The sequence below is a fragment of the Hypanus sabinus genome, chromosome 22 (assembly GCF_030144855.1).
Source record: "Hypanus sabinus isolate sHypSab1 chromosome 22, sHypSab1.hap1, whole genome shotgun sequence".
Lineage (NCBI taxonomy): Eukaryota > Metazoa > Chordata > Chondrichthyes > Myliobatiformes > Dasyatidae > Hypanus > Hypanus sabinus.
The window spans coordinates 40,628,383-40,656,127 of record NC_082727.1 but is presented as its reverse complement, the minus strand read 5'-3'; the positions used below and the strand labels follow the sequence as shown (position 1 = coordinate 40,656,127).

At 36.2% G+C, this 27,745-nt stretch overlaps 1 protein-coding gene across 3 annotated transcripts in view; it reads left to right on the top strand.

Moving 5' to 3' along the window:
• Positions 1-27,745, top strand: part of LOC132379553 (exocyst complex component 6-like) — a 162,408-nt gene that overhangs the window by 39,089 nt on the left and 95,574 nt on the right. For all 3 annotated transcript variants that reach the window (XM_059947590.1, XM_059947591.1, XM_059947592.1), the window contains exons 5-13: positions 6,676-6,721; positions 15,710-15,914; positions 17,353-17,508; positions 19,369-19,437; positions 20,276-20,359; positions 20,907-20,953; positions 21,411-21,531; positions 24,100-24,171; positions 27,355-27,452. In XM_059947590.1, the coding sequence (XP_059803573.1) occupies positions 6,676-6,721; positions 15,710-15,914; positions 17,353-17,508; positions 19,369-19,437; positions 20,276-20,359; positions 20,907-20,953; positions 21,411-21,531; positions 24,100-24,171; positions 27,355-27,452 (898 nt within the window). The remainder of the gene's footprint in view (positions 1-6,675; positions 6,722-15,709; positions 15,915-17,352; positions 17,509-19,368; positions 19,438-20,275; positions 20,360-20,906; positions 20,954-21,410; positions 21,532-24,099; positions 24,172-27,354; positions 27,453-27,745) is intronic.

Below are 27,745 nucleotides of genomic sequence, written 5' to 3'. Positions count from 1 at the left end.
AACAACATCAGCAATCCTCCAATCCTCTGGAATCTCTCTGGTCCCCTTTGATGATGCAAAGATCATCGCCAGAGGCTTAGCAATCTCCTCCCTCACCTCCCACAGTAGCCTGGGGTACATCTTGTCCGGTCCCTGTGATTTATCCAACTTGATGCTTTCCAAAAGCTCCTGCACTTCTTAATATCTAAATGCTGAAGTTTTTCAGTCCACTGTAAGTCATCCCTACAATAGTCAAGATCTTTTTCCATAGTGAATACTGAAGCAAAGTATTCATTAAATACCTCTGCTGTCTCCTCTCGTTCCATACACACTTTTCCACTGTCACACTTGATTGGTCCTATTCTCTCACGTCTTATCCTCTTGCTCTTCACATACTTGTAGAATGTCTTGGGTTTTCCTTAATCTTGTCCACCAGGGCCTTCTCATGGCCCCTTCTGGCTCTTCGAATTTCTTTCTAAAGCTCCTTCCTGCTAGCCTTACCTAGCTCTCTGAACCTTTCGTAAGCTCTTGTTTTCTTCTTGACTAGATTTACAACAGACTTGTACACCAAGGTTCCTGTACCCTACCATCCTTTCCCCGTCACATTGGAACGTACCTATGAAGAACGCCACGCAAAATTCCCCTGAATATTTGCCACATTTCTTCCGTACATTTCCCTGAGAGCATCTGTACCCAATTTATGCTTCCAAGTTCCTGCCTGATGGCCTCATATTTCCCCTTACTTCCAAGTAAATACTTTCCTAATTTGTCTGTTCCTATCCCTGTCCAAAGCTATGGTAAAGAAGATAGAATTATGATCACCATCTCCAGAATGCTCTCCCACTGGGAGACCTGACATCTGTTCAGGTTCATTTCCCAATACCAAATCAAGTACAGCCTCTCCTCTTATAGGCTAATCTGCATATTGTGTGAAGAAACCTTCTTGAACACACCTAACAAACTCCACCCCATCTAAACCCCTTGCTCTAGGGACATGCCAATCGACATTTGGGAAATTTAAAATCTCCCACCACAACAACCTTGTTATTGTTGCACCTTTCCATAATCTGTCTCCCTATCTGCTCCTCGACGTCCCTGTTACTATTGGGTGGTTTATATTTTAAAAAGCACCCAGTGAAGTTAATGGACCCCTTCCTGTTCCTAACTTCCACCCACAGAGACTCCATAGACAATCCCTCCATGTCTTCCTCCTTTCCCGCAACCATGATGCGATCTCTGATCAACAGTGCCATGCCCCTACCTCTTTTGCCTCCCTCCTTGTCCTTTCTGAAACATCTAAGCCTGGCATTCGAAGTAACTATTCCTGCCCCTGAGCCAACCAAGTCTCTGTAATGGCCACAACACCATAGCTCCAAGTACTGATCCATGGTGTAAGCTCATCTGCTTTGTTCATAATACTCCTTGCATTAAAATAGACACATCTCAATTCATTGGTCTGAGCGTGTTTCTCTTCTGTCACCTGTCTATCCTCCCTCTCGCACTGTCTCCAAGCATCCTTTATTTGTGATTTTTTTAAAACTTTGATAGATATATAGTTTGGTCTTGCTAATTTCCATGTTTTAACTTTAATTTCTCAATACAGGATATAAAAGCACAATTGGGTCATTTGACCCATCAAATCTGCTCTGCCATTCAATAATAGCTAAACCTTTTAAACCCATTCCCTGCCGCCTTCTGATAACCTTTAGCTCATTTACCAGTCAGGAACGTATCAATCTCTGCCTTAAATGCATCAAATGGCTTGGCTTCCACAGTCCTTTGTCAATGAATCCCGAAGTTCACTCCATCTTCACTGAAGAAATCCCTCCTTATCTCTGTTTTAAAGGGTTATCCCTTCTGATATTGAGCCCTCATGCTAAACACTCCTGATGGAAATGCCCTCTGCATGTCCACTTCATCTGGTATTTTTCGTTGAGCTCTTCCCATTCTTATGAATTCTAAAGTACAGGCTCCGAAAAGTCAGTGCCTAGTGTGGCAAGGATGGACCTGTCCATGTGAAAGCTTGTGCAGGATAAATAGCCGACCCCACTGAGCGCACACATCAAGGAAGCTCAGCAAAGCCTCAGTTCCCAAAGGTGGCTAAAGAACTGTTGGTATGTCCTCTTTGACCATTATCAATTTTTATCCTTGGAATAGCAAGTTGTAAACTCCATATCCAAAATGCTGACATTAAAGGAATTTGAATTGTTAGTTCTGGTTAATAAGACAAACCAGCCACTCAAAAATGCCACAATACAATCCTAATTCCTGGTGTTAGAAAATGGGTAAATTTTTTGTTTTAAATCACCTCCTCTTTAGGCAGTTGTACTTTAGCGACGAGTCATTTTCCAAAAAAAATACTAGACCATGTTTCCTACTTTCTGCATGCCACTTCGGCTGAACAGAAGAGCGCATTTAGTAATGGACTAAGACAACTGCGCTCCTGCAATGAGTGCTTAGATGAGGTCATTCTTGTCCTTGACCAGTAGGCTCTGAAATGAATCCACCTATAACCGGGAAAGTGATGACCTGCCCCCCCCCCCCCCCCGCTCCTGTTAGACTGTTGAGGTAACTTATTTTTTTATTCTTTCTTGCATCTCCTAATATTTGTATATTTGTGCACTTGTAATGCTACTGTGACACTGTAATTTTCTTTGGGATCAATAAAGTATTTCACATTTGGAGGCATGCTGTATAGGACTGGTAGGCAATGTTTGTCTAAATGTCATTGGATTGAGGAGCTGAGCTTGGTGGCACTGATGAGCTAAATGGTGCCCCTTGCCCGCAATAAACTGAGTTATGTTAAATACTTTTTTTTGTTCCTCTGTGGTTTAAAAAAATCCTGATAGTTCAAGTGTTTTCTCATCCTTCATATTCATATAGTTTTTAAGTGTTGGATTCTGTACCAGTATGCCAGACCTTGTCTGCCAGGTACCATTATCCACAACCGCCAGTAAATTTACTCTTTCTTTCCCCCGCTAGTATAATCTTGATGAATTCCCTCAACAGTGTTCCATGGGTAGTCCATTGAAGATGTGAACCAATAAGTTTAAGCTGAATCTGTTAGTCTTCCATGTTTGACCATGCATATGTAGATGTTTGAACCTGACTGCTTTTCAAATAACTCCATCAACAATTTATCATTTACTTCTCCGGTCTTTCATTTATTTAAAGTTATAGCATGGTAACAAGCTCTTCCAACCCAAAACGCCTACATCACTGTTACACCCATGTCACCAATTAACCTAATTACCCATACGTCTTTGGAATGTGGGATGAAATGGGACCACCTGCATCCTGTATCTTCAAATAAATTAACTGACAATGTGTTGGTCAAACATACTTGAAGATTTGCTTACAGTTTAGAAAACATTTTGGTTTATTGAGATTCTCCCTCTCGAGTCCCATCTTTTCTAACTGTTTTTTTAAACCATCTTTAATGGACCTATCTTTTAAAGAATGGGATAGATTGGGTATTAAACAATTTCAGGATTTGTTTGATGGAGGGAATTTTTCTTTTGTGCAACTTTCAACAAAATTTAACCTTTCCAATACTCACTTTTTTTGATATTTACAGATTAGAAATTTTTAAAGATCCCAACTACATACATTTCCTACAAGCCTAGATAAGAATATAATAGATACAATCTTTAATCTGAAACCCTTTGACAACAGTTCAATATCTCACATTTACAGTCTGCTGTTGGGACTGAAAAAGGCCTCTTTAGATAAAATTAAAGGAGACTGGGAAAAGGATTTACAAATTCTCCTATCTGAAGAGAACTGGAAGACTATTTTAAAATTGATTAATTCTTCATCATTATGTGCTCGTCATTCTTTATTACAATTTTAAGTGGTACATAGAGTTCATATGTCTAAAGATAAGCGCTCTCGTTTCTACGCAGATATTTCCCCCTACTGTGATAAATGTACTAATGGAGAGGCCACACTAATTCATATGTTTGGACATGTCCGAGCCTTGAAAAATTTTGGAAAGATGTATTTCAAATTTTTTCTGTACTCTTCAATGTTAGTTTTAAGCCCAATCCCTTGACTGCCATGTTTGGTATTGTTGAGGATAGTATTACAAAATTGAAGCCATCTAATTTGCGGGTATTGGCCTTTATGTCTCTTATGGGCAGGAGGGTGATCTCTCTCAAGTGGAATGAGGCTGCCCTGCCCACACATGTTCAACGGCTATCTAAAGTTATGTTGCGCCTTGATCTAGAGAAGATTTGTTGTTCCATTTCTGATTCTAAACATGATTTTCTAATGTTATGGGGACCCTTTCTAAGTTATTTTTATAATCTTTGAACTGTTTTTAAAGTATGGTTCTGAACCATTATTATTATAATATTGGTAAGGTTTTTTTTTCTCTTTTTCATCAACCAGCTCATTTTGGTAGTGGGGGTAGATTTTTTTTTAATAAAATACAACCATTGTACTTTATTTCATTTCATAATTCAAACTTTTTTCCTACATGATAGATTTGGGATATGGGATACTGTGATCATATTACTGTGATTTAAATGTAATTCATATTTTTGTATACTTATGAATTTTGTATTTATATCCATGCAATTTATATAATAATAAAAATATTGAAAGAGGAATGGGACCACCTAGAGGAAACCCATGTGGTCACAAATTCCTTACAAACGGTGGTGGAATTGATACCTCGTCACTGGTGCTGTAATAGCTTTATGCTATCTGCTAGTTACAGTGCCACACATAAATTTATTGCCTTATTTGTAGAATAAGCACATTAAGGAAAAATTAAATGATATCAAGAGCTATTTGATAATGCTGTCATGGTCATGGGTGCATAATTTGCAGGAGTTTGTTAACTGGATAGAGATTTTAGTGGATTGATATTACTTTAGTGTAATAATTATTATTATTTCTACTACACTAGCAGGTTTGTATTTTGTTTTTAAGCTGCAGCCTGAAGAATCACTTGAAATTTCAATGAAATTATGCAAACGTTGCATTGTGAATGCAGTTTTGAGACAATTATATCAAAAAAATACTGACATCTGTTTTTCTTTCCCTGGTTCCTGTTAATTACAGTTCAGAGCCAGGTGTGAAGCACAAAGGTCAGCAATGTAAATATACATACTTGATACAAATTTTGACCACTTTCAAAAAAAGGGAAAGAAGAGTATTATACATTTGAAATAAATCTTGTCCTTTCCTTGAGGGGGTTAACTAATTGCCATCTGTGCATTTGTTTTGCTACAAGAGTGACTTTAATTTTTAAAAGCTGGACTTTTTTGTTATTTTAGAAATTTTCGGTGAAGCGAATAAAATTTGAGGGATAGCATGGAAGTATAATTTTAAACCTATTGTATGGATTGCTGATTTTTTTTTCAATGCAGGTTGCACCATAGGCATTTTTGCTTTTTAACTAGCAGCAATTATTTTCTATTTGCCCATTTAATCTAACTTCAGGATATTTGTCTGAATCTTTCACTCTTACATTCACCTTGTACGAAGGAGCTGCTCTTACTTTTATTAATGTAGAACATAGAACTGTTTAGCACAGTACAGACCTTCACCCATGATGTGCTGATCTTTAACCTAATCCAAGATCAATCTAACCCTTTCCTCCCACATAGCCCTCCATTTTTCTTTAATTCATGTGCCTATTTAAGAGTCTCTTAAATGTCCCTAATGTATCTGCCTCTACCACTACCCTTAGCAGTGTGTTCAACACATTTACTATGTGTAAGTCAAAATAACTGCATCTGACATCCCTTCACTATACTTTCCTCCAATCACCTTAAAAGTATGTATTCTTGTTTTGGCCATTGCCGTCCTGGAGAGAAAGGTGCAGGTGGTTCACTCTGTCTATACCCCTTGTACACATCTGTCAAGTCTCATCATCCTCCTTCACTTCAAAGAGAAAAAGCATAGCTCACTCAGCCTTTCCTCATAAGACATATGCTCCATTCACACAGCATCCTGATAAATCTCCTCTGTATTCTTTCTAAAGTTTCCACATCCTTCCTATAATGAGGTGATCAAAACTGAACACTAATCTGTTTGTAAATTGGCTATTTTCCAAAAGTGAGACTTCTGAGGGAAGCTTAAAATTCATTCAACTTGTGCAGTAGCAACTTGACCTAGTAGCTTCCAGATAATTCCTTCAGTGCCACACTGCAATAATGCCTCTGATTTTTCAAAGTTTTGACTTGAGAATAATTTGTCTTATTGAGGCTAAGGTTGGTTACAATGTATGTCCTTTATTCCAAGATCCTTTCTCAGTGGTGTTGTTACATTACTCTTGTAATGTATTTGGAGCCCAAGTTAAGGAGTGAGATTACGAGATGATTTTTCACTAGCGGTCCTTTTGAATTTTAAGTTTGATCTCTACATACTGAGATATATGGCCTACTCTTTGTTTCTCAGTCTAATGTATTTTTAATGTGTAACTCCGGTTGTCTCAACATAGTATGTTCCTGGTGCTTCCTTCTTCAGGTTTAGATTTAGTGAGCAGCCTAGGTGTTTTCTGCAGAGAAATTTTATGACCTTGTATTGTAGAGTTTCCTTAATAGCTATATTTTGTACATTGGGAATGCTAAGAGAGATTGTGTAGTCTAACATTAGTAGACTAGTTTGAAAACCTTTTTGTATTGAGCTGCTTATTAAATTAATAATTGTTAACTTGTTTCTTTTCCCCTTTCTGCTTTTTAGTACTAGAAATGTACAGCAAAGTGAGAGAACAGATGAAGGCCAAAAGGTAGTTTGTATGTCTGTGTATTATGTAATTTTGTTTGCCACTCACCTTGCAAAAATGAAATGATAAATGTAGCATTTTTACTAACACTGTATTGGATTCCATGTTTCATAGATTCCATTCGAACTAGTAATTTATTGCATTTGTTGGTAAATGTGCTATGTTTCATCTAAGACTGAAATCCAGTTTAGAATACATGCCTTGTATGCATTTTAAAAAACTGTGCCTTTTCTTTATTTTTTATATACAGCATTTTAAGTTGCTACTAGTGATAAATTAAAAGTCTTTTCCTCACTATCTAATCTGAAGTATATAAAACTGCTATCTGAAGGAGTAATATAGCCCTGATCAGTGGAGATTGGTACTTGGATTCCAGTTAATGAAAATTTGTATTAATAATTTGACAGGGGACTAAATTGCATATTTCCAAGTTTACTGATCATACAAAACTGACTGGGAGGATGATGTAAATAGGCTGTAAGGGAATATGGCCAAGCCAAGGAAGTAGATGAGAATATAGCAGATGTAAATTATAGAAAATTCAAAGCCGTCGACTTTGCTCCAAACAGAAAAGTACATCATATTGGCGGATTTTTTTCTTTGGGACTTGATATTCAAAAGGACTGGATGTCTTGATATTGGCCTTGATTACGAGAGAATTGACATGCAGATAGTCAAAGATAATACTGCGGTTAATAATGGCCTTAATTAGACTGCACTAGGAATATTGTACCTTGGAGCTATAAAAGGAGTCATAGGACTAGCTCCTGGAGTATTGAATTTGGCTGTATGAGGAGATAATGAGTAGATGAGGCCTCTATAACCCTAAGTGAGTAATTATCCCATTGAAACCTACAAAATTCTTGCAGGGCTTGTCAAGTGGATGTTGGGAGAATGTTTCCTCTTGGCAGAAGAGCTTTAACTATGAGGTGAAAAGAAGTTTCTTCATGGAGAGGGTGCTCTTGCCCCCAATGTGGAGCTATGGTTCAGTTATTAGGTTCTTTTAAAATAGAGGTAAATTTCTGGATATTATGGGAATTGTTTTATATAATGCTTAGAGCAGGAAAATGAAGCTGAAGTGGAAGGTCAGCCCTGAACTTGATGCATGTTTAGCGTGTTTGAAGGGCCAAATAGCCTACTTTGTCTCATAATTATGTTCTTTATAAAAGATTCACTTGTGATGTTAGTAAGTAGAGGCTAAAATTGTGAGTCAACCTTATTGCTTAATTTGATTCAAATTCCAAGGTGCTTTCATGACTACAGATAAGAAATCAGGAAAGATCCTCCACGCTATGCCTTCGTTAAAGTGTCAAACTTTGTTGAATAATTATAACTAGATTAATAATATATCAAGTAAGCAAAAGTGGTGGATCATGATGAAGTAAGATCCCTAACAATGGAAAGATGTCATAGTTTTGCTACATTATAGAATATGCCACTGCCAATTGTCTTCCTTGTGAAGAAGATTTGTGTAGACTCTGTACTGTTTGGTAAGTATGCAATATTTGTAAATAAGTTTCCTGAATAGTAAGCATTACTGTAAAATCTTGTCCATGGTAATAATTGCACGTAATTTATTTCATGAGCTTGTCATTGGCTCATTATAACCATCTAAATTTAATGTCCAACCTTCTGATATTTGCATTAGTCTTCTAGCCAAAGGGTGTTAATAGTTTACCTTTGATTTTACATATCTCTGGAGCTTGTGGTTGCCTGAAAAGGTGTTCTAAATGCCTGGCAAAGGAAGAAGGAACAGCAGGCAGAAAAAGTACAGCAACCCCATATTGTATTGCCAAGTGAATCAGATACTGTATATCAAAAGTTGAAGTAAATTTACTGCCATGTGAAACAGATGCTGTCCCTTCAACCTCCTATTTTCTTCTCTTGGAGCTGTGGAAAATGGATATGAGTCTAATTGATTGGTCTCATTGAAGTATTTTCATATTTTTGTGTAGTTCTGGAGTGCTCAGAAATATATTTGCAAAATAGGGAAATATAATTGCATAACTGAATGGTGAAATCAACAATGCAAATTGGATGCCTAAATCATCTGTTTAATCACATTGTTATGAAACTGTAACTCCTCCCTTGGAAGCTTACATTTAGAGCTTCCTCAAATTCTCTGTTCCTTTTTGATTCTGGAGTTTGAATCCAATTCTTGATTGATGGCTTCTCTGAGGTTCCTTGCAATGTCAGATTCTTTCAAAGGTTTGCAGAAAATTGTTTTATCAATCTATATGCAAAATAGAAATTGCATCCTGGTATATCTCTTACCATGGAAAAAATTAGTATTCTATTCCTTCTCAGTTTTTTCCACATTAAACAGTGACAAATTAATATGGCTTTGCAGAGAAAAAAACTGCAGTTCATTACAAAAATTTCCATTAAAACATTTTCTACCATAGATAATGGCATTGATTTCTATTTTAGTTAGCAAAGGTTGAGGACCTTGTAATAATTATTATTTTTTAAAAATTACATTTACTTCAGAGTCTAATGTGCAGGTTTATTTCATTTGCATACTAAAATGCAAAATAGCAGTCAGATGGCTATACATGGAACCCTCTTGGTTTTGGTTTATGTGTTGTCTGGTCAAGATAAAGTTTACTTCCTTATCAGTATCTATAAATCTAAAATGCATTTACCTAATGTATTTTAAAAAAACACTCTGCAAATACTATGTGTAAAACATACTTCAACTCATATTTCAGTCCATTTTGCACTTTTAATTGACAATTTGATAAATATTTAAGACTTGGGCAACATTATTGGTTTACATTGCAGATCTATAAAAGTTTGGCTTACATTGTCAGTTCAGCTGGCCAAAGCTTTGACATCCTGAATGGTTCTAAAATTTATTGGATCTCCTTTTACCATTTTTTCCCTCTTCTTCGCACCCTCTGCATGCTTCTGTTTTCTTCATTCCTGCTTGGTTATTAATTTAATTTATCAGTGTGCTTTGGAATTTCAAAGTGATATTAGTATGTTTGTGCCCAGAGTACAGTCTCCAAGCTGAAAATAGATTAGATTGAATGTTCAATCATTGGATTGTTACCCATTTGTGAAATAGACTCTTCAGTACCCTGCATATTATTAGAACCACCTGGCCATATGAATTGTTTTTCATCGACTGATTAATCAGAACACATTATAAACTAATTTAAAAATTATACAGGTATCCAGCATGCTCATCAAATTACAAATGTTTCTGCACTCATTAATATAACCAAGTGAGTTCCGTATAATGTGTGCTCTACTAAATGTAACAGCTGTGTCTTACTAATAGATTAAATTACAGGATTTAATGAGACCAATTCAGTATATTAGGCAATAATCATGTAATAATTTTCTGAGATGACTGATCACCATGATTATCTCTTAAATATATTATAGCATTGCAGCAGGCATATTTTGGTATATTTGAATTGCAACTTCACATTGAATGAAAGGAAACTACTTCATCCCCATTCACAACAAAAAAAAAGTCCAAGATTATTTCAGCAGTGTTTCTCACTCTACTCCCTCTAACGGCGACAAGGACAAAAAAAAATCGACTCCTGGCAATACCAGAGTATCTTGCCAAGCTGTACATCATCCTTGGTTGGAAAATATTTGTTCCTTTCATTCTTAATGTGTTTTAGGAATTTGATCTATCTAATAGCACTGAGGAACTACCTTTTCCATATATAAAATAACAGTTAAAGAAGATATCTCATTGTTACCTTCAGGACAATTTGAGATGGACACTAAATGCTTGTCTTACAAACAAAACATGCATCACCTGAATTAATAATAAAATAAACTATGAACTTGAAGCTATAATTGCAGCATTCCAGCACTAAAAACAGTATTTAAAAATCTGGATAGTAGAACTTCTGTCCTGCTGGTTTTATGCAATTTTCTTCAAACAGAACATGTGTGATCTAGATTAAATCTACTTCCTAATATGTCATATTTGCATCTATGTAAAAAAAAAATGTATTTGCATGATATGCCAAGGAACTCTTTGGACTGAAAGCAATGTAGCAAAGTACTTCTGTGCTCCAAGTGTTGAGTCATGAAACAAAAGCTGGATAAATTCTACTTTAATCATTTAGGGTGTTTTTTTAAAATTGCGCAACTAGGTTTCAAGAGTAAGCCAAGGAGATAAGTTTAGTATAATAAAGGGAAAATTGTGGCCAACATAAAGATATACCTGATGCAGGGAATAACATTGGAGTCATTGGAGGCCTTTAAAGTTGGACTTTGAAACAGTGGAATCCCATTTGACTGTTCAACATTTTAAGTGGTCTTGCATGTGTTTTGTGATTTGCAGCACCATGAGGAGCCTTGAACCCATTTGCTGTATGCTGTTGCCTAACAGTGGGAATAAAATTTGATCACTTATTTAGCACGCTCCCCGTCTGTGTCTGGGTTGAGTGTCAAGCTAGCAACTCCTGGAGACGGATGTGCTCCGCCAGGTTTCAGATGCCAAAGACATGCCGTGTGATGAGCAATCACCAAAAAGATCGGTGCAAAAAGCTTGTCATGACAGTGCCCCGATGACTCCACCAGGAGTTAAGGGTGCACATGCGCTTGCACACACGCACGCACGCACGCACGCGCACACACACACACACACGCACACACACGCACACACACGCACACACACACGCGCACACACGCACACACACACACACACGCACACACACACACACGCACACACACACACACACACACACACACACACACACACACACACACACACACACACACACACACACACCCCCACCCCCCCAATGCCCAAAGGTTCATGCTCCCTAAACCTTATTGGCAAAGCAGTCCTTGCCCTGCTACAAGATGGAAATGGTGGCTAGAACAGGTGGTACGCTCAAAAGGATATTCTTACTCAAGAGATACGCTTGTACTGTTCTTTGCAGAAATCCATGTAGAAGTGTAAATCATTGTGTGTATTTAACTCCTCAGAAGAATGCAGATAATAGCTAGCTTCTCTTCCTAGTGTATTTTTGACCTATTTTCTCTTGGCTTGTTCTGTCTCCTCTTCTTGGTCTCGTCCTTGTCTCTACATTCCATCATACACGATGCACCAAGAGTAACGTCTAGTGAGGGGTCATTGCTTGAACCCTATTTGCAGATGCTTTAAGTCAAGATGTTCCTTCAGCACCTGGCACACACTCTGTGCACTTCCTTGTAAACTTTAGCAACTTTAAAGAGCAGTGGAAAATACCAAACCCTCTCAAAATTAAAACAACAGCCCATAGAAATCAATCATCAACAAGACTGTAAGTAGTTGACAATCCTTTTATAAATACTACTGCAGGGGTGAGATTCTGCTGCAGAGGCAGTTTTCAGCTGTGCACCATAATACGAAAATGTGAGTTTTAAACTTAGCAGCACTCTCATTAAGTAAGCATTCTGAGGCGATTTTTGCATACGAGTCTCTTGATTCTGTGTGCTTCCAGTGAGTGTTAATTGATGTTACCAATATGGAAGGTATATAATGTATGGTACAAACTTGAGCATGTGTATCAATTGCCAATGTCAAGATGAATTTGACAATACGATGTCCAAATATTGACTGCTCTGGAGCTGAGTTTTATAGCCGCAATATAAATGCTGATATAATAGTAAGCAGTGTAATTAATTAATGTATGTGTCTTTGTGGCTTTTCCAAAAAATGTAAAAGTCAATATTCCAAATCCTTTTATTCCAAAGGGACTCTATTACAACTTGCATTTAATGAAGTACATTCATTTGAAATAAAACCTGTAAGTGGGCAATATATAAACTTGTCAGTCATTAAAAAGCCATTATGAAGCTGACATAAAGATTTACTAACATCAGGTTAGGGAGTCACTTGGGTTAATGGCTTATGATAATATATAAATTATTCATAACTAATGCTGAACTCAAGCGGCAGAGTTAACAAAATGATGAATCTTTTCTGGAAGAAACTAATAGATGGTGTTTTTGCATTTGGATTAAATGGATATCAATTCTAAAATTATTTTAACAAATTAGAAAACACTTTACTTTCATGGTAAACGGATGGAATCTTAAGTCTTTTAACTGATTTGTGTATAGCCATCCCTACTGGTGTCATATCTTAACTCTTGTCAGAGCATGCACTTCTTTAGATTAATGCAATGGAAGTAATATGTTTAGGTAAAAGCTACACACAATCATCTAAGATATATTGAGTTTATTAAATCATTGATCATAGTTTTTGCAAATGAAACTATTGTAAATTTTTGGCCACAAATGTATCAACATTTATGGTGTGTATTATTTTGCTATTGCTTGAACTAAATTTGTGCTGAGTTTTGCATTTTATTTTAGCTTAAAATAAATTGCAATGTTTAATTTGGACCTTGACCTGCAGTTGACCTGCAAATTAAAAAGGCCTCAATATTTTATGAGAACAGATGTTAAAAGGCCAAGGTCTTGTTTTACAGATGCGTATAATTAGAGAGGGGTTGCAGGATGGATTTGTGTGGATTATGTATGAATGTTGATCTCAAAGTCTGGGCTTTCCAGATGACCTCTAACAGTGCAGAGATAAGCTGATAAATAAAATTTCAATAAAATGGTTCTTTTGACTTTGCAATTATAAATATCTTTTTGTAACTGTTTTGCGTTGGAGTTTGGGCATTACACAATTTAAAAATATAATAAAGACATAACCTGACATATCCACAATGCTCTATTGGTGTTAGACAAAATAAGCTACTTCAAAGTGCATGTGATCTGGTGTAATAGGGAATAAAAAATCTTCATCTGTACTCAAAACCTCGGCTTATTTTATCTTAAAGGCTACTACCAATATAAACGAGTAAAAGCTTTTCAAAAGTGGTAATATGCTGTTTTAATAAATATTCAGAATATGGAATGGTATAATTAAACATTTCACCAGTTTATTTCAAACATTCAAGTATTCTTTTTTTAAATCATAAATGGGCTGTGTACGTTCATGGAAATTGGAAAGAATTAAAGAATCATGGTTATAATGTTTTGGGGTTTCATATACCATAAATGTTGCACCTTTCCCACATCCATATTAGTCGGTAGCCTGATGAATGGGAAGAAGATGAGCAGATGCCTCAAATCATTCCTGGAATATATACATACTCTAGCTCCTGCTATCCAGATGTTACCACTCTAGTGCTCTTCAGAAGGCAGTGTGCACTGGTTTTCTGCTGATTACATTGGAGCCTGTAGTCAGTACAAATGTAAAACACTGAATCTTATGAACCAATGTGCTTGGATGCATTATAAACGAAATCTCATATAGTAAAGAAACATGGATTTTTAGAATCAGATTTATTATCACTGTTTTGTATAATGTGAAATTTGTTTTGCAGCAACAGTACAGTGCAAAGACTACTATAAATTATGAATTGAGTAAATAGTGGAAAAAAATTATGTAATGTTCATGAACCATTCAGGAATCTGATGGCAGAGCAGAAGATGTTTCTAAATCATTGGAATATGGGTCTTCATGCTCCTATACCACACTCCTGATGGTGGTAAGCCAGATAGTGGGTCCTTAGTGATGCATGCCTCATGAAGCACTGCCTTATGAAGATGACCTCTGGTGGGGAGGATTGAACTTGTGGTTCAGCTGGCTGACTTCCATAACTGTCTGCAGCCTCTTGCAATCCTGTGCATTGAAGCATGATACATGGCTGTCGTGCAACCAGTTAGAATGTTTTCCTCTGTACTTTCATAGAATTTGGTAAGAGTCTTCATTGAAATACTAAATCTCTAAAAATTCCTAACAAAGTAGAGCCACTGGTGTGCATTCTTTATTGCAGGAGTGTGTGTTGATCCCACTGACACACTCGCTGACAACCAGGAACTTAAAACTGCTTACCCTTTCCGCCACTGACCCCCTCAAAAAGGACTGGTGCATGTCCTCCTGAATTCCCCTTCCTGAAGTGCAGTTAGTTCTTTTGTCTTGATATTGAGTGCAATGTTGTTGTTGCGGTACAGTCAAACAACTGATTTAGCTCTCTCTCCTGTATGCCTCCTCATTGGATCTGAGATTTTACCAATAATAGTGGTGCCATCTGTGAATTTACAGATCTGTTTGAGCTGTGCTTAGCGACATAGTCATGAGTGTTTGAGAGATTAGAGCATGGGCTAAGCACGCATCCTTGAGCTGCACCTATTTTAACTGTCAGCAAAGAGGGAGATGTTATTACTGACATATACTGTGGTCTTCCAACAATGAAGTCAAGGATCCAGTTGCAGAAGGAGGTTGAAAGGCACAGATTTAGAAGCTTGGTATTGAGCATTGAGTTGTAATCAATAAACAGCAGCCTGATGTGTATTTTACTATTGGCTGCATGCTCCAAAGCAGAGTGGAAAGTCAATAAGATTGCATTTGCTGCAGACCTGTTGTGCTAGTAGGCCAATTTCAGTGGGTCCAGGTCCTTGCTCAGACAGGAGTTAATTCTAGCCATAATTAGTCACTTGAAACACCAGTTACTGGTTGTTGATGCAGCTCACCCTGCCCCAGTATAATTGTTGCCCTTTTGAAATTGGGGGTGGGGGGGGAAGAGGAAGGAATTCTCAGACCACAGCTGTGATTGGTTGAAGATGTCCTTGAACACTCCAGCCAGTTGGTCGGTACAGATTTTCAATACCTGGCCTGCTACAACATAAGGCCCTGAGGTTTTGCAAGGGTGTTCTGATATTGGCCTCCAAAGATTTCTTGATTGAAATTTTTAATAACATAAATTCAACAGCTTTTATCCTGTTCTAAAATTAGGCAAAAGTTGCCTAGACTGAAGTTTAAAATAAAAAGGGAAAACTTTTAAAGTCTTTTTTTAAAAGCCCTCTCTATTTGGTAATCATTAAAATTCCTGAAGTGCAATGAGCCAAGGTATTTTTAAAGCTTAAATTATTTTGGTATCTCATGATAGGAATCCTATTTGGTGCATTGAACATGATTTCACACAAACATGTAAATATCTGTTTTTATTTCAGATATTATTCTGCTTTGAAAACTATGGAACTTCTAGAAAATACCTATCTTCCCCAAGTTTATCAGTATCGTTTCTGTCAAATCATGACTGAAAATATTCCCAGACTGCGAGAAGAGATCAAAGAGATTTCAATGTCAGATTTGAAAGATTTCCTAGAAAGTATTCGGAAACATTCTGATAAAATAGGAGAAATGGCCATGAAACAAGTGAGAAAATATCAAATTTAGTTTCTTAACTTATTTTAAACTACTATAATTTTGTTTTGCCAATCTTTTACCACAGTAACAGTGTGTACTGTTCTATGTTATTAATAAAAATTCTAACTAAACAATGAATAAAAGTGATTGGTGTGGTTATGCTGATTTGGATAGACCAGGAGGATTTCCATTCTTTTGTTCATTAGTTTTGCTAAAGTGAGATTACAACAACTGGAGCTGGTGCTGAAGGATGATGGAAGAAATGTTGGGGTGGGCTGGAGTAATTGCTAATCCTTGTTATTGTAGAACACTTAGCTTAATTTTCCCAGCCATCTTTTTCAATTGATAAATATTCCAAGGAAGTTTTGAGCTTTAAGAATGCTGTTTAAAGATAAAAAAGATTTATTGATTGTGGAAGGTAGTATTTTTTAATGTAATGTCCATTAAGTTAAGTGTTTCCTGCTGCTGATTTAAATAAATGTATGTTGTCAATATATGCAAATCTGTATTGGTAGAGTTGACACTCCAAACTTCCATTACAAGATAGTTTAATATATGGGTACTGTTTGGCTTAGAATATCACATAACTTTTAAACTGCCGTACAATACTAGCTGGATCACTATGGTATATCATGATGCTTTTCTGCAGTCTTTGGGTGTTGCATATTATTTGTAATGACCATGAATCTTTCAGCATTCTTCACTACTGTATAAAAATTACAATCAATTTTGGAATATATGTGATAGTGAAGTCCTGGAGTCCCTGTCAATAGATACCTGCTCTTTTGTAGTTGATATTGTTGTGCAACCATTTCCAGTACGGAAGGAAATTAGAATTTTAAGCCATTAGTAACCATTCTCACTGTAAAATACTCAGCAAATAATAAGTTTTGAGATGTGAGGTTTTGATAGTGTAGTAAATCATAATTACTGTTCAGTAAATGAGTAGTTTGAATAGTGTTTCTGAAAATTTTAAACATTAAATAATGACTTTAATATTAAAATATTTGATATTATAGCTGCCACTTTCTCATCTTTTAGATTGTGCCGTGTAAAATATTTAAGATGTTGAAATAGAAATTTACTACTTGTGAAAATTCTCTAATATGATAGCTCAGTCAGCTTGATGAAATCATTGTTGATAGACGCTTATGGTATTGATTGATATCAGACAACTGACACCAGCAAAGAGAGAAGCCATGCCACAGAAATTACTTTTGGGTCTCTTTCCTTTGCATCAGTGGGCCAGAAAGCATTGTTGCTTCTCTACTAGGATCATGAGTCTTAAGTATGGGTAAATTGGAATGATTTGTAATTTGGAGAAATGTCGGATAAGTATTTTAAAATGTACAGAAAAGGATTTAAAATATTGATGCTGAAGAATTTAGTTTTCTGAAGCAGTTGTGTTTGGAATATTCACAGTTGTCTTTTTGTTGATAATCCACAGTCACAGCAACAGAGAACCTTCAATAGTGTTGTAAAGAAGCAAACCCATATTGGTAATGAAAGAAAGCTGTATACTACCAGTGTTGCAGTTTTAGGACACATGGATGAAGCAACATCAGAGCAATTACAGGATGAGGAAGAAGAATATGAAGAAGAGGTAAGTTTAGTAGCAGTTCCATATTTAAATTGTATATAAACATGAAACCAATTAATTACGCTGTATGGTCTAATTATAAGAATGGACATTTTCCTAATTGTCTCGTATTTAGAAACGCGTGAAGGATCTTGCAAAGCACAGAAAATTCAGAGGCTCAATGAGATAGATTATAATGCCCCCCCCCCCCCCACCATGCCCTGGTTCTCTTTAGAGCAGCTACCTTAAATTAAGAGGTAAGCCACTTGGAAGAGAGTTGAGAAATTTCTTCACTTTGGGGTGCCTTGACTTTGGACCTTTCTATCCCAACCCTGACCTTGGGTACTGCTTGTGTGGAGTTTGACCACAAGTTTCCTCCCACATTCCAAAGACAATCGGATTCTTTGGTTAATTGGCTGCTTATAAGTTGTCTCTAATGAGTAGGCGAGGACTAGAATGTGTGGTGTTACATTCAGGGAAGAATAAGAAACTGGATTAACAGGATGATTGTAGGTGTGTGTGGTAATCGGTGTGAACATTGTGGGCCAAAGGTACTGTTTCCATGTGGTACAATTCCATGACAGGCTGCTGTAGACACTCGGTTATTGACTGCGTTTGGAGCACGGGTAGATTTCTGGAACTAAAAACTGTTTTGAGGTGCAAGATCAGGCACTATCTTGATTACTAGCAGAACAAGCTCAGAGACTTAAGTGACCTACTCTTGTTTCTTCCATTTCATTCAGATCCATTGCACATATATAAAGTAGGTAGCTTATTGGAAAGCATTGGACACAGGTTGATGTAAATGCTTTAATCTATGCCGTAACTGCAGAGTATAGAGCTACAATGGATTCCGGTTAATAGGGCTGTTGGATAATTGGAGCTGTTAAGAATGAAAACAAGTAAGAAAAGTGCCAGGATTCCCTCCTTTTATTTGGGACAGTATGCCACTTAATTGGGACAGGTGACTTGTTGAACAGTTTCTAACTAGTTTCAATTGCACTTGTGTACCCGTTAAACACTACATCGTATTTAGAGTGAACGGTTTTTAAATTGTATCTGTTGCTTGTGTTTGTCTTCAAAAAACAGAGTTTTGTCACTGATAGTTGACGAGAAATGAGCTGTAAGACAATCTGGAATTGTTTTGCTCACCGTGGTTTCAAGCATTCAGTTTTGGAGATGCTAGAAACGGCCGGGAGTGAAAATGAAACCATTTCACTACTTCAAATTCGGAACTATGATGAATTTGAAGTTAACAATAATCATCTTGAATGATACAATGAAAATGAAGATTTGAAGCATGCAATTGTCAAAAGCATTGTATGAAGGCATCCATTATCTGCACTAGGTGGCCGCACTGATTTTGTTAATTTACAGTCAAAAGAACACGGCAGCATACACTGGATATAATTCTGTCAGTAACTAATACAAAACTTTATAGTACTGTAGAGGTATTGGTGGTGTTTTACTTTGTTTTGTATTTCATTTAAATATATAAATTGTTACTCAGTTAAACAGTTTTATACTGTTTTAACTATTGCTATGAAACTTCAGCTAATTGGGGCAGCCACTTAATTGGGCCAAAATGTACTGGTTCTGATGTGTTCCAATTAACCAGAATTTAAATTTGTCATAGTTGGCTTCATTCATAATGCTGTAATCTGAGTACTACTTTGTTACCAGAAATGTGTGATTATTTGAAATGTAATTTTTGTAATTTAGAGAGCCTTTTCGATTTGTGCTGATCTTCCTGAATGTATAATTATAAAAGATTCTGAAAATGGGTTCTGACAATTTTAACCATTGAAAATGAAAGCATGGCTTGTTATTTTAGCCTATTTAAATGTTTGATTATAAATATTTCAGAATGCACGTTCTTTGCAGGTTCTCACTGCCCAAGATCTAGTAGATTTCTCTCCTGTTTACCGATGTCTGCATATATACACCATTTTGGTAAGTTCTTGGCATTTTCTGTTTAATGTTGATTGGACACGTACATTGTAGTTGATTAAAGTGATGAGATAAATGAAAACTGTAGAGATACTTGCTTGTGAAATAGTGGTAAGTATTCTCTCCAGCTGGAGTTCAAACAATGAAAATTAATGTACCACAGTCCTTATTAAAAGGAACGCGTACAAACAAGCTGGATGCACTCAGCAGGTCGGGCAGCATCCGTTGAAACGAGCAGTCAGCATTTCGGGCCGAGACCCTTCGTCAGGGTTGACTGCTTGTTTCAATAGATACTGCCCGACCTGCTGAGTTCATCCAGCTTGTTTGTACGTGTTGATTTGACCACAGCATCTGCAGTGTACTTTGTGTCCTTATTAAAAGGAGTGCTTTAAAATTGTCTTAGTGTCCACAACAAAGATCTGATGAGATCTGTTTGTAATGTAATAGTTTTGCCTTTGGTTAGAGTTCAATAATTTTAAATAGTTGCTGTTGAACAACTCATGGGGGTGGGAATTGCAGCTTTAGAATACCAGGATTTTGGATTTCTTAATAAAGGTGCTAATATACTTCTCATGAGGCAAAGACCCTTCATTGGGGCTGGAAAGGAAGGGAGAAGAATTCAGAATATAAAGGATTGGGATAATGGGAGGAAGAAGTACAAGGAGGCAGCGGATAGGTGAAACTGGGAGAAGGGGAGTGGGTGAAACTTTTTGTGCTTTTAATGAATGTTAACAGATTTGAGTAAATTAATGAGATTTTAATAATGAAAATAAGATTGCAGTAAAAGAAAGTAATGGCAATTTGCTTTGAATTTTTGTTATTCTATTTCTTTTTATCGTAGGGTGATCGTGAAACCTTTGAAAACTACTACAGAAGACAGCGAAGGAAGCAAGCAGGACTGGTATTACAGCCACAGTCAAATATGGTAATGTTTGGAATGATAGCTAATAGTTGTGTTTTTTATGTGTTTAATATACATATAACCTGTCAGAAACACACTGAGTCTCAGCAATTTGCAGAACGGTAAACTTTATTTTTCGAGTCTGCAGAGTCGGACCCAACCAGCTCCTGCTAGATTGAGTCCCGAATTACACTTTGCACAGTTTTTTATACCCTACTTGTTTACGACTTTGTGAGTTGCACCCATGTGAGGTGCAGACATTCTTCCTTAATCTCATTACAAAATTACAAATGTGATTACCCTTTGGCCCACTTATCAGCCTCAGCGCATTAACACCGTTATTGTTCAACCGTTAAACATGTCTTCCCGTTACCCGTATCGCTTCTTTAATCAGCAAGCTATTGTTTCATCCTGATTTTGCAAATTGGTTTATACGTTGCCCTGCAAGTTGCTTTGCACGCTCTTTCTGTGTCAGCACATTCTAAATGGACTCCTTAAGTACCGTCTTTAATTTAATCATTTCTCTCATAACCATTTACTAAATTTGTTTGTTTTCTTTGTTTCACAATAGCATGAAACTGTTGAAGGCTACAGAAAGTATTTTAACCAGATTGTTGGGTAAGATCTTCTCTGTTCCAGGCATGTTAGTATCTTCTTAAAGTGATATTTTGCAGTTTTAAAACAGTAGTAGCTTGTGTGTGCAGCTTTTGAAAGATGATGATGCTGTAATAAACATCTCAAAATAGGACAGGTCATTCTCATAAATGAGAGGTAGCACGATACTGTAGTAGTTAGTGCAATGTTTTACAACACCAGTGATCATTGTTCAATTCCTGCCACTGCCTATAAGGAATTTGTATGTTCTTCCTGTGACTTACCAGTGATTTATGGGTTAGGGTTATTAAGTTGTGGGCATGCTATGTTGGCGCAAGAAGTGTGGTGACATTTGTGGGTTGCCCTAGTGCATCCTCGAGGATTTGGATAAAAGGTACAAAATATTTTGTTTCTGTCTAATGTTAAATTTTTCATCTGTAATTAGATTTTTAATACTCTTATTTTTTGGTCTTTTTTTTAGATTTTTTGTGGTGGAAGATCATATATTACATGCAACACAGGGGTTGGTGACCAGAGCATTTACTGATGAGCTCTGGAACATGGCACTTTCAAAAATAATTGCTGTTTTAAGAACCCATTCAGTAAGTTATCAGATTGCAGGTTTTAAGCAATTAAAATATACTTAACAGAAGGGTCTTGGGAGAGCAACATGCAAATTCAGACACTTAGCACCTCTTTCAATTTGTTTGTGGTGCTGCTGCAAATTTAAATCCTAATTGGTTTGCAATTTGGACTCAGCACTTTTCATCAGTATGAGTGTCAAAGTTTCTACAAACATAATTGAGATCTTAAATCTTTTTCTATAAATCGTGAACTGTTCAAGGTAAAAATTGGTTATACAACTTTTTTAAAAAACAGTTTAATTCAACAGTACTTGTGAATTAAGTAGAGGTGTTCTCTGGTATCTCTCTAAATGTTTTTCCCAAGTTGTCAATGTTCACCTTGCGCAGTTGTGCTTTTGAAGAACTTCTAATGCAGCAGGGCTGTCATATGGCCCATAAAGTGAGTAAAGTATATGCCAAAGTATCTATTGAAGTCAAAATGAAGTCTCTACTAAATTTGATTTTAAATTAAATAAACTGGGTTATTTTAAATAACGTGTCAATAGTGATGGAATATTAAATAGAATCAGGTCATTCAGCTCCCTTGATATATGCAACACACGCAAAATGCTAGAGGAACTGAGCAATGCTGACTTTGTGTGTGTTGCTAGGATTTCCAGCATCTGCGGACTTACTCGTGTTTGTATCACCTGGTTTATGCCATGTTTCCATTTTATTTAACCCCAAGCTGTGATATTAATTCTAGGATAAAAATTAATTTAAAGTGATTTGTACTTGTGCCATGATAATGAATATCGGCCATGAGGAATAGTGAGAAGACTTAGTAGTGTATTCAGTGGCTGGAATGATAGGCGCAAATCTAATATATGAAATCTTCAGAAACCTGGTGGAAGTCCAGAGTGGGCCTCTTTTGATATTTCTAATTGACTTCATCCGTGGGAGGGCAATGTATCTTACTGTTGGTAACACTCTAAATTCCCATGTTCATTGACAAGTATGTGTCAAAGAAATGAATGATTACACCTCTGACTTTTTTTTATAAATTAAAAGGTACTTGGATTTGGGAGAGGGCCTGCCAAGCTTTTGTTTATCTCAACAGAATTGGGATTTAAATCACAGCTGGGGGCTATTTGCATAATCTTCTAGTGAATTACAATTGACTGAGCCTTCCAAACATGCTTTTAGTTCAGGAGTTTAGAATATGCAGAGTTAATCTGCTGTTATTGTTACAATCTGTCCTCATTAGTCTTAACTGACTTCTTCATTAGATCAGATTGAATAGTTTAGTAATCAAAGCACTACCAAGAAGCAGTTCCTAATTATCATTCTAAATGCTCTGTTTCCAAAATACACCCCAGCAGTAAAACTAGCAGCAAACTCACCTAATGCAGCAAATTCGGATATTTGCATTAGGGATATTATGTAGTCTATAAAATGAACAAAGAACATGCCAAAGTATCTTTGAAAGTCAAAATGAAGTCTCTGACAGCTTAAGCATTTTAAATTAGCTGGATTTTTTTCAATTTACACAATAAATACTGTGAAATATTACAAACACGATAAAATTTGCCGATGCTAGAACTCCAAAGCAACGCACACAAAATGTGGTGGAACTTTGCATAAAATTTGACCCTTTATTCTTTTTCACAGATGCTGCCTGGCCTGTTGAGTTCCTCCAACTTTTTGTGAAAATTACATGGAATTCAGCACTCAATCTGGTTTATGTTGTTTCAGTTCTTGGATTCATGCCAACTTGATAACTCCAAACTAAGCTATTAATTCTAGAACCCCCAAAAAGTATAGCAGATGCAGGAAATCTTGATATTAAAACAGAAAATGCTGTAAAAGTTGGGTCACAGCTGTTATGAGAGAAAATACTTATTGGAGCTTTTGTACATAGAGACTGTAGGAGGAGTTGTTCAGGTGAATGTAGAATGTTGAAGAAATTACGAAAGGTCATTGACCTAAAGCACTAACTCTTTCCCTCACAGATGGGTGTCTGACTTGCTGGGTATTGCTACCATTTTCAATAAAAACGAAGAATGTTGTATACATGGAGGCCAGTAATGTTAATGGAAAAAGGAAATGTGTAGTTGCTGCCTGACCACCTAATTTTCCTCTAGCAATTTTTGCTGGTCCATTCCAGTAGCTCCAGTCTTTCTGTATTTTCCATATTTTGCAGGTGGTAATTTTTAATTGTTGAAACTGGAAATCAGTGAGGATAATAATTATTCCAAGGTCTTAATAATTTCACTTTGTAAACTGTCATATTATTCCTTGTAATTTGAAAATCATTTAATAAATTTGCATCCTGGGATAATGCCCAACTGTTCATTTTCCATTGAACAAGTACCATGCCTCCTGACTTACTGTTTGGAACTTTTGGGATGATTAATAGAGATATTACTACAGAGTTATTCACTGTTTAAAATGGTAGCCTGGCATACATGAGTAAAAATATTCCATTAAATACATGATGAAAAAGCCACTGTACTTGAAAATGAATAATTTTCATATTTTTTTTCTTTGGATGAAACATGACTTTGCACTTTTCTAAGTAGTAACATCTTTATATTGTTCTCCTAGTCCTATTGCACTGATCCGGACCTTGTTTTGGAGTTGAAAAACCTAATTGTCGTTTACGCTGACACTTTGCAAGTAGGTATTAGCTCATTAAGATTTTTCTCTTTTGTCCTGAATTGATTTGAAATCAAAATTTTTGAAAAGGGTAGAAAAAGAGAATATATTAATGGTATCCTGAGAAATAAATCTGTAAATTCCAGAAGAATGAAAGCAAAGCAAATGAGTTTTTCCCCTTGTAGTATGTTCTATTAGTGTTGTAGTATTTGGGGATTACAAGAAATACAGTCGGCCCTCCTTATCCGTGGGGGATTAGTTCCTGGACCCCCCACGGATACCAAAATTCGCGGATGCTCAAGTCCCTTATTTAATATGTATCAGTGCGGTGGTCTTTAGGACCCAGCGGAACCCCAGACTTTATTTAACATGCTTGGTGTGGTGGACAATAGGACCTGGCACAGCTCTGAATCCGCAGTGCTTCTGTTCATGAAAATAATCAGGATCGCGATTGGAAAATAAGGTGGAAGTAATAAAGTGATTGGAAAGAGGTGAAACGCCATCGGTCATTGGAAAAGCATTAGGCTACAGTCGGTCAATGATCAGAACAATTTTAATGGAGAATGTGAAAGGCCCTGCCCCGATGAAAGCTACAATTATTACTAAGCAACATAGTGGTTTAATTATTGAAATACGTTTGTTTCTTAAGTGTTTTATATGCATAGAAAGGTAAAATATGTACTCTATACTAAGAAGAATGTTTAACTAACTGATGCTAAATAATACCGGATGTACCTATTCCGACTTCAAATCCGACTTAAAGATGGATTCAGGAACGGAACTCATTCATAACCTGGGGTCTGCCTGTACTTTTAAGTCATTTCTAGATTACTTATAATACCTAATACAATGTAAATGCTATGTAAATAGTTGTTATACTGTATTGTTTAGGGAATAATGACAAGAAAAAAAGTCTGTATATGCTCAAGCAGTGAGTGCTGGAGAGAGAACTTCCAGGTTTTCCCGATCCGCGTTTGGTTGAATCCACGCATACAGAATCTGCGGATAAGGAGGGCCGTCTGTAATCAGAAGAGAGTATTACCAAGAGTCATGTGAAAAGATTTAACCAGTTATGTATATTCACTTGCTGGGACAAGGGACACAAAATCTAATCGCACCATGAAATCTTCACAAACCACATGGAACAGAAAACTTTGCCTCTTGTTAGAACATTGACAAGAAAAGTAGTGAATAAGAGACAAGGTGGTGGTTTTTATATTGTCCTGGAACAGGGCAGAAAGCTCGGAAGCATTTAAAATATGAAATAATACTCACATCTTGCAAATCACAAAAAATGTATCGAAGGAGCTGCTGGCGAGTTTTTAGATGGCATATTAGTTTTCATAGCTCTTTATGCTTCCACATGTTTAATTGAGCTAAAATCTCTGTTAAAATACAGACTTTTGCTGCTTGATAGTAAATGTGTTAAATTAAACTGATCAAACCAGGAATGCAAATGTAACTGGAATATGTGAGAGAAAAGTATTCATTCTGGAAGAATTGAAAATAAAACATAGACACAATTTCCCATATGTGAAAGTGTGAATGAGCTACAAAATATGTTGCTGTTTCATATTGTGTCTATGTGTGTATATGTATGCACACTTTGTCTCTTATTCACTACATTTCTTGCCAATGCTCTAACAAGAGGCAATGTTTTGTGTTCCATGTGGTTTGTGAAGATTTCATGATGCGATTAGATTTCACGGACTAGAAGGGCCGAGATGGCCTGTTTCCGTGCTGTAATTATTTTCTGGTATGTGTATACAATATATATGCTCGGTCAACCATTCTGAGGGAAGAAAGCACTAGGAACTGTTGTAAGTATCCAAAGACCAGGGTTTAGATTAATTGGCCACTTCCATACCTATAAGTATCTGATGAAAGTAATCTGAGACTTATTAGCTACCTTTCTGTAGTGAGGAAAGTAATTTGATAATTTGATCAAATTGGCATGTTTCTGGCCCCTAGATATTATATCCTTCCCTGAATTTGCAATGTAATAAATCTTTCCTGAATTCTCAAAGCTATCTACATTTATGAAGTGGGTGGATTCAGTTTTTAAGAATCATAACGCTTTTGTTTTGGATTCAGGCTTTTTTGTAAATGATGATCCCATATTTCTTCTCAATCCAATTTGCTGAAAAAATTGTTTCTATTTTAATTGCTGCTGCTTTCTAACAAAATGTATCACTCCGTCTTTAAGAAAGCTGTCTTAAAGTTGTCTTCTATGTGACAACTGATTCAGCAACATTTATTCTCTTGAAGTATATCATTGTCCTCTAGGACTGGCTGCAGTTTTGTGTTGTCCTGAAAATGTTCTTGTACATTCAAATTCAAGTCATCAATTTGTATCTGGAAAAGAAGTGGTGTCATCTTTGATGCTTTGGAAACACTACTGTTATCTTTCTCTAGTAAGATAACATTCAATATGACTTTATCACCATTCGATCTCTTATCACTGCTGCTACTTTCCTTTTAGTTCCATTGGCTTTGTGCTTTCTAACTAATTTATCATATTGCACACAAACACCTTTTCTGGAAAGTTACATATATGTTATAATTAATGACATCCATAACTGAACCAAAGCTTACTACTAGGTCTCTCTTAATTTATTTGCAATGAGTTTCTTTTTTAGTTGTATACTCAATCACCTTAGTTCAAATAAACCTTTCTTTTTGCATAAGTTCCAGCAGCCAGAATGTGTGCTCAGATCTTTTATATGTTTCCAAATTTTAATTTCAACAGGAAGATTTCTACTCTGGGGAACTGAAGACAAACTTGCCCAACATTTCCACAATTTACTGGGAATATTTATCTTGGGGTGCATTTGCTTGATTTTTAAGCATTTCAACTGAGCAAATGTTTGAGTTTTGTTGAGCCATTGTTACATGGACTATCCACAGAGTTTGTTCCCAGGATTGTTAATGGGGTGTCTTTAGTTATGTTACCCACCGTATTGGGGAGTAGAGTGAAAAGCTATCAACCTTGCTTCTCTTCAGAGAGCAACAGCTGCAAGAAAAATATCCAAAACACTGGCATATCACAAAATTAGGCAAAATATTCCAGAATTTATTTTTTGAAAAATTTGAATTTTGATCTAGTTTTGTGAATTTTCTTTATGCTTTTCTGCAACTAAATTGAATTGAATCTCTCATTTGTCTTAGACAACATACACATGTTCTTAATTTTGTTTTTTTTAGGGCTATGGATTTCCTGTGAGCAGACTTTTTGACTTGTTACTTGAAATTCGTGATCAATATAATGAAACTTTATTAAAGAAATGGGCAGCCGTGTTTAGGTTAGTTCTTTTATGAAAAATGTATTATGATTACACTGATATGAAAAGATAAGTTACTAATACTGTTTGAATCTGTTCACAAAATCAACTATTTTTCATCTCCATAACATGACCTTCCTTGAAGTATACCTGTTATTTCTCAAATATTGCCACCTTTTATAAATTTCTACATGTTTATGTTAGATTAGAGTCTTAAAATGTATGGTAAAATCCACAGTATCTGTTGGAGTACGTTAAACTATAGGCCATATTGTACCTTTTTTTCTTTATAGTCCTGCCACACATAATCTCGA